This window comes from Apteryx rowi, unplaced genomic scaffold, assembly GCF_003343035.1.
Source record: "Apteryx rowi isolate R43461 unplaced genomic scaffold, aptRow1 scaffold_247, whole genome shotgun sequence".
In the NCBI taxonomy this organism is placed as follows: domain Eukaryota; kingdom Metazoa; phylum Chordata; class Aves; order Apterygiformes; family Apterygidae; genus Apteryx; species Apteryx rowi.
Window position 1 is genome coordinate 57,515 of NW_020448830.1, and position 8,069 is coordinate 65,583.

The window sequence follows — 8,069 nt, forward strand, 5'->3', positions numbered from 1 at the left end:
TGGCTGACCTTTTTTTTTTTTTTTTATTATAAAAGCTTTCATGTGTATTTGGCTGAAGATCAAATTTACTTAAAGTTTGCCATGCAAATTACTGTATAGATCACTAGTCCTAACAGTCATTAACTTCTTGTGCCTTAAGAGTTTTTACTTGGTTTTGTGTGTCTTCAAGTATGTAAAAGGAATTTAATGAAACATTGAGTTAACTCTGCCATCCAAGATGCAAAATATATTGTGAAGTTACGGACATACGAATAAATCATAAGAAAACAGAAGTTACGCACTTACTACCCTGGATTCATATGTTCTATGATCAGAACAGCTTACTCGTGCTCCAGGATAAATGCAAAGACAGGCTACAAGCATGTGTATAATCAGTTACTGTATGTTAACTGACATCTTGTAAATTCACACCATAGCTTAGCTCACAGTAACTTGTCTGTGTTCAGATACCCTAAAACCCATCGTCCAAGCCAATGAAAACAGTGACAGTTTTTCAAAGACAAATACCAGCTATACAATTTGCTGGCTTGCAGCAATATCTCACACACACTTGCAGTGGGGAAAGCCTGAATGCTCTCCTAGCTTCAGGCACGTTCTCTAATACTCCTTAAAAAGCTGCAGACTAGAGCTAGCAATTTGAGAAGCCTGGGGACCATCTTACAACCTGTTCAGAAAAAAAGCTGTAGCTTATTATTAAATAGTTGAAATAAACTACTTATCTCAGATTTAATGCATTTCCTTTTAATTTCTGGAAAGAGCTTATATTTCTGCATGTTATACATGCTTTTTATATACTTGGTTTTTATTTCATTAATGTAAATTTGGTTTTGTAATGTAAACACGACTCTGTTTCCCTTTAGAATTTGTATGACTTTAAAAAAAACTGAGTACTATCACTTGTATTTGGAAGAGAACACTTAAAATGCTGCTGCCAATACTGTGCTACCTAGGAGATGTGGCATGATCAATGCTACCACTTTTTGTCCAGTCTTGAGACTGCATTTAAATATCTGCAACATCATTCTTTCAGTTTACTAGAACACTTCTTGAAAGCCAAGGCATTTCAACCTTATTTCCATATCTTCCAGACTACTTAATGTATCTAGCTTTTAATTAACACCAAAGTGATTTGGTATATCTTGACAGGCTATATTCAGGAGAATTAGTTATTTTATTGGAGAAAGGAAATTAAATTTTGTAACTGTAAAATTATGTAGTATTTCCATGCTAGTATTGGAGAGTAATAATGGATTTTTATTTTAAAATCCAATCCATCAAGAAGCAAAGAGGGGAAGGAAAACTTAATGATATTCTGTTTGTACTTAGTTTTTCAAAATGAGGTATATAGTGCTTACTGATCATGGTCTAGCTCACAGTTAAGTCACCATGAGTTTGTTCAGAGCCCTCAGACTTTAACAATAAAGTATCCTATTCTGCAGTCAGGTTCACAGAAGTAGATTTTGGGTGTGTATTTTGAAGGCTAAAGTGAAGATGTGAGCTTTCTCTGAAGTCTTCTAAAAACATAAATGTCTATCATAATACCATGTAAATACCTTAAACAGTTTTCTGACCAATAAAGTAGCCTGAATTTTTGTGTAAAAGGTTTTATTTATTTGATATAAAAAAGTTAGTTACAACTCTTAAAATGATGATACATGTGCATATTTCAATCCAAACAATGAATTAAAAAAGGAAACTAATGTGTTTCGGATATTTATATTCTAAAATGATTATTATAAAAGCCCCTTCAGTGTGCCAAAAAAGGTTAGACAAAACACTACAGATGCAAGAGTTTGGTGCTTTTTAGTCAAATACTTGCACCCAAATCTATAGAAATAAATTTTGAAGAAAATTGTACAAAATAAAAAAATAGGGTTATAAAATAGGGCTTGGAAAGTTATTTTGGCAGTTCTTCAATGATGATACGGGAGACTGAATTCCATCCAGTAGAAGCATCTCCCCTTGGATAATCTGAGCAAGTGCCAACCCAGATGGCAATATCCACCAACCCAGCATTGATCCCTTCACACAGACCTTCCACTGTTTAAAGACAAAAATTGTGTTACCTCAACAGACACAATCACAATCACTTTGTATTTCACAACTCAAGCTGGATACAAACACTTAACAGAAGCAGTTCATTGCAAGTTTGTGCTATTTAATTAAATCATTAAATCAACATTTTTAGAAGTAAAAAATATTAGAGTAAAAAAAAGTGTGGCAACATAGGTGCAGAATCCATTTTCTCTGTTGGCCTTTCTTACATTACCTGAAGCAGACAGCCAGGATGGCTAAATGGGAGGCATATCTCCTTTAAATGCTTACATTTACGAACTGGTAGCAGGGACATGGCTTCAATCCCATCCAGTTACCTTTTTTGAAACAATATAGTTGGGGTGGGGAAGGGGGAGGGCATCTGGACCTGGCTTCCACAGCTGAGCCCTGCAAAAGTGAGTGCCACCCTGTAATCTTCCAGTCCTACTTCACTCTTTCAGTGTGATGCTCCACTTCTATCACCTTTCTTTTCCACTGGCATCACTAGTTGGAAATGGGTTAATGAGGACAGACATGTTCTAACTCTTGATGGAAAAACTATCATAGCTATAGAAGCTGTATTTACTACTGTATTTACAGGGAGGAAAATGGTCTTTTGTAAAGAGCTGCGCTGCTGGCTTCACAGTACTTTAGCTCTGTTCTAGGCAGAAATCTGCTGGGCTCTGAGAACAAAGTATAGCTGAAACCACTGATGCAACATGAGGAGTATTCATAGCTGTAAATCTGTTAAGTTAATGCAACACACTTGGTTTTTTAGATACTTCTCAGAGTATAAGCAGCAACCATCAGAAAGGTAAAGGAATACAGACTTCACGCTAGTATATTTACCCCCTTTTCATAGTATCATATCTTTCGATGTTGGAATGACTTCACTAATTTGGTTTTTGCTTAGCCAGTAAGTAATGTCACTTTTGAGGTGCTTTTGCATCTCAGCTGAAAATTATGGTAGAAATTCCAGGAGAATTAAGTCTAGTCTAGTTGTGCACAGATAACTGCAAACAGCATGATTTTAATTCAGGGTAAAACTTTCTACTTGGCAGTAATGCAATTTTACCATGTGCTAATACAACATAGTATGCCTCTGTGTTCAGAAGCTTCTTCCGTTTCTAAATTGCAGGATGTAAAGTATCATGAAAAATACCAGAGTAAAAAGAACTATTTAATAAATAATTCCAGTCCTGTTACTGTTATTGATAGTTATAAGACATAACAAATATTAACTGACTACCCTTCTGCCTTTTGAGTCTTTTGACTTTCTACAGCAGAATCTATGCTCTCTACCCATTTGGTAACTAGATTTAATAGCAGCTCGTAATGTATTTCTGTTCATGCAGTCTTGGCATACATACCTGAAGAAGTTCGGTGTATATTAATAGTAGAATTCAGTTCTGGACTTCCTTGATCTAAATATATTATGGCTTCAATAGGAAGTGGCCCAGCACATTCTGCTCCATTAAAAGTGAAATACCAGCGCTGACAACAGGCATTTCTGCATTTTAGCCGAAGTGATCCACTGAAGAGAACTCGAAGAGCACTGTTAGAGCGCATCTTTGTAAATGTACATTCCTAAGAGGGGACAAAAATGTTTTGGTAGCAACTTCTGATTTTGAACCTAATATTTCCTAGAATTGTTCTGAGAATGTTTTGTCTATATTCTTTATTCCGTTCCCTCAAAAAAAAAAAAAAAAAAAGTAGTGCCTGACAAATACCATACAATGCAAATCAGAAACAGCACCTCATAGAGGATAGTGGGGAAAGGGGACTATTGAAATTCTTAACTTTAATTAGAAAATACCTGCTGGTAAGTTGGTAACCTAGTTACCTTCTAGGGTTTATGTACAGTGCTATAAGCTATTTGAAAGCTGCACTCAACTCCTTGCACTGCTTCATTGCTCCTACTGGGTTGGAATTTCTAACTCTCTTGCATAGGCACCGTTGTGTTTGCAAGTTTTATACTCAAGGGCTGCAGTGGAGGATGGAATACTTGGGTTAGACTGGGTAAGATTTGTTAATTCTGCCCCTGAACAATGCTGATCCTTTTTGCAGCAATACCTTCCAGTAGGGTTTTTGTGAATGACCATTTTGAGGCAGAAGTTATAAAGTCAAGTACAGTTAATAGATGTAAGTCTCTCCTGCCCTTTATAATGCAGTAAAAATCTTGCTCTACTTATGGAGGTACTTTTTAGGTAGTGTCACTTCCAGCTCTACAGCTACAGATGTGAAAAACTGAACTTGGTCTTCTAAAAACACTCTTAAACCAGCAACATCATTCTTTTGAAACACTGTCACAGAATTAAACAACCAGGCACATGTTGGAAGCTGTTTAAACATACTTGAGATGGACCTGAGGTAAACCTTTGAGAAGTTCACCCTCGCGTGTTGAAAGGGAAATCTGTGCTATTTGTGCTACACTGTACCTATAGGCAAATTTACAAACTGCTGTGGTACTGCTTTAGTTGGTAAAATACAGCATCCGTGGCAAAACTAACTTACTGCTATTTTCCCAAGATCTATGCCGTAATTCAGTGCGCTCCATGAACACTGCTTGAAGTTGGGTGTCCAGGACTCCTCGAAGCTCTCTCGCATACACTCCCCCTTCTCCCCCTTGAGGCCGTCGCGCCCCGGGATGCCGGGCGTTCCAGGGATTCCGTTGACTCCAGGGCTCCCGTCGCGCCCAGGAACTCCACTGGGGCCTTGCAAGCACATTCCATTATACTGAAAAATATGACAGATTTTGCTGACTCTGTCCATTAACTCTGAGGCACCCCCTCACCCCCAACTTACTCTGGCACAAGCTAATGTTTTTTTCTGGACCAGCAAGAAAACAGTTCCAGTAGAGGACAAAGGAGAAAAAATATAATTTCAAAGATAAATTAATAGTGTGAGCAGAATTTACTGTAAATGACAATTTCAATTATTTTATGAAAAAATGCCTAAATACTAACTCCTAAAGAGGATCAGAAATTGTCCTAGACCAAGGATTAAAACCACAACAGTGAAACATCAGAAGATTCAAAACATTCCAATACAAAAACAAAAGTTAAATTTTGATAGTTACTTCTTCCTGTCCCACCACTGCTTGTTTAACTGTCTTGGTAAAAGCTTTTACTATAATTTGGTCCTTTTTTCTTTTTTAAAAGTAGATAAACTTTTGCATTTCATACAGAACAGAGGCTAACAGTTTTTTGTTCTATCACCTCTGGAGCAGACTCATGCTATTACAGTAACCATTTCATGCAAGGCAGACTCCAGAGTGCCAATAAGGCTTTTAAATTGTGCACTTTAAAAGCATATTGATGTTGATATGGATTTGGGAAGCTGTGCACTGCAATAAACCTGTACTCAGGATTCCCATCCATATCAATGGAGATACAGGCATGGAAGAACTGTACACTAATGTCCTCCATAATGTTAAAGTAATATTATGAAGGTCAAATGTTGCCCTCCCAAACTACATGTAACACACTTTGTAAGATTTGGTTTTGCCTTCCTTGGATCCCGAGTTTGTGCAGCTTAGCGCTCTTTCCCCCAGCAATGTGAGCACTGGACACCAGGGAGGAGCCAATTTGTGTGGAAGCCAGCGGGAGCAGGCACAGAAACCACGTCAGCAGGAGTCTGCAGATGCTGGTGATGTCACGGCACTCCCCACAGTCTTTAGTTTAAATGTTCTTTCCCATCTGGTCACTGACTGCTTGCTCCAATCTTCATCCCAAATCTTCAACTCTGTACTCTGCTCTTCCCCTTTCTCACATTTATTTCTGTTCCTCCCTTTTCATTCACCTAATACACACCAGTTTCTTCAAAAAGAAACAGTTGTGTAATTATTCCACCTCCAGCAAACCATTACACTATCTGCACTGCAGAAACTGTAGTATTACAGTCCTTGTCCTTTCTCCTTTGTTTTGTGAACTTTTTTGTTCTGGGACTGTTTCTTATTCTATGCTTTAAATACAAACAACAGAATGGTCATCACAGGCTTGGCTGGGTCACACCATAAATAAAACTAATAATTATATGAAGAAGTAAGGAAGTAAAATGCAACTTAGAATAATGAATGCTGGTATTTCCTTACTATGGTCACCAAAAAAAAAAAAAAAGTGGCAAATGGTAAGGAAACTGGATTGTTTTAATCAAGACTGCCACCTTTAAAAATGTTAACTGAATAGAAGACTGGTTGGAGAAGCACATAATTATGTAAAGACATTTCTATTTCTTACAGCATTGAATACCCGATTTTGATGATATTTCTCCTTCTCAATCTATTTGTAATATTGACTTGCTCTGATTTTTGCACCTGGCCACTTCACACCAAATTATTAAGCCTATCGAAATCGGCGAACTCTAAGGCTGCCAGGAGCGGCGCAGCAGCTGCGTGCCCGAGAGCGCAGGAGCGCGCCCCAGCGGGTCCAGGTCCCGGCCCGAGCGGGCCATCCACCACGAGGGGGCAGAGCTCGGCAACAAGAGGAGGCTGCAACCGCTCCAAGTTTAAAGCTATCAATCTTTTTTCCAGGGAGAATAGCTTAAACTGTTGCACACCAAAAAATTTAATGCGAGCAAAAGAATTGCCTAGACTTTGGTCTCCACTCCAACTAAATTCATCTGCTTGCCAAATCAAGTATTTCTACATGTTCTTCTAGGCTGGAAATACATAAAGCATCTTTCAAAATGAAAATGTCTGCTGAAGCCAGGAACCCTTCTCACTCATGTCTTTTTTCAGCCTGCTCTTTAAGGGCTCCGTGTAGAGTTTGCTTTAGTTGAAACAGACTGTACAACAGGACTCTGGATGAATCAGCTCCCATCTATTTATCTGAGCTATGCTGCTCAATCTGCCACACCCAAAAGCACAAAGCAACGCAAGAGAAATGCCCGGTATGAGAGACCCTTAAATACTACTCAGCTAGAAAACTCAAGCTGTTCCATGAGTGCAGAGGCCTTATTCTTGATGCAGCTCAATTTCTACAATAAAAGTGAAAGGACATCAAAGCTGTGTGAAAGGGAAGTAGCTTTGCCAGCAAGGGTGCCTTCAGCACATCACTTTGGGGGATCTCTCTGGAGATCATGGAAGAAATGTCCATGTCACTGATTTTCTATAGGAGGTGAAGGGCACTCCAGCAGCTCTTGGAAATGGCCTCACATCTGCTTTTTACATTCCAAGGACTGGAAAATCTCAGTCCTTTCTTCTACCCCTGAGATGGGATAGTCCCAATGCATACAGGTTTCTAGTTGCAATGGAACTGCGAACAGAACTATGCAGACCCAAGTGCCAAAGGGAATGCATTAACGTGACTTTCAGGAAAAGCGGAATCAGTAAGCATACCGTAAGATGCAGCTTTCACAGTATCTAGTGGCTGTTAAAGAGTAGTCCTTTTATTTCTTTTTCTTTTTGTAGTTTATTATTTATTCACTACTCCAGTCTTTAGTAAATAAACAGCATTTACTATTTATGTTATAAGGGCTGAAAGATTTCATCTTTGCTATTTGCAGGGGAAAGGATGGCAGCTCACAGTACATCCTTTATTCCTGAAGCGATGCCTCCACTTTAACTTGGCCTCGCTTTCCCATGCGGACATGACTGGGAGTGGAGACTATGTTGACTTTAACCACAAACTCCAGAGACTCTGATCCTATGTAGAAAACACGAAGAAATACACCCAACCTCTGAAAATGAGCGGTTTCTGTGAAAGCTCGCCTAACCCTTTCTCAGCATTTTCCTGATTCATCACAACCGGGCGGTAACAAAAAGGCAAAAGAGCAATCAAACGACCCGCAGAAGCAGGGCACCGGCACGCAAAACCCCGAGAGGCGAGCGGGCAGCCGGGCCCGCCGCCTGCCCTCGCCGGCCGCCGCAGCTCTCCCGCCCGCCGACACGTCGCAGGGCGCAGACGGGGGAAACGGCCGGTTTGTTTTGGGTCCAGTGCTTGCGAGGAAAAGCAGACGTGCGCCCACCCGGCATCTCCGCCGCCGCGCCCCTGCCCCCCGGCCGGCCCCAGCCCCCCCGGCCGCCCTCAGCCCCC

General features: G+C 39.9%; 1 protein-coding gene across 1 annotated transcript; it reads right to left on the reverse strand.

The window, feature by feature from the left end:
* Nucleotides 1-9: 9 nt before the first annotated feature.
* CTHRC1 (collagen triple helix repeat containing 1) lies at nucleotides 10-7,531 on the reverse strand. Its single transcript, XM_026066763.1, has 3 exons — nucleotides 4,549-7,531; nucleotides 3,405-3,621; nucleotides 10-2,040 (listed from the first exon to the last, which is right to left on the reverse strand). The coding sequence occupies exons 1-3, from the start codon at nucleotides 4,804-4,806 to the stop codon at nucleotides 1,898-1,900; spliced, it is 618 nt and encodes a 205-aa protein (XP_025922548.1). The 5' UTR covers nucleotides 4,807-7,531; the 3' UTR covers nucleotides 10-1,897.
* Nucleotides 7,532-8,069: the final 538 nt, after the last annotated feature.

What these genes read in the sequence shown, in the direction of transcription:
- CTHRC1 (XM_026066763.1), bottom strand. Translation starts at nt 4,806, where the DNA reads ATGGACAGAGTCAGCAAAATCTGTCATATTTTTCAGTATAATGGAATG. An exon ending in TAGATCTTGGGAAAATAGCA is followed by an intron (nt 3,622 to 4,548) that starts GTAAGTTAGTTT and finishes GTCCCCTCTTAG; the next exon opens with GAATGTACATTTACAAAGAT. An exon ending in TATACACCGAACTTCTTCAG is followed by an intron (nt 2,041 to 3,404) that starts GTATGTATGCCA and finishes GTCTTTAAACAG; the next exon opens with TGGAAGGTCTGTGTGAAGGG.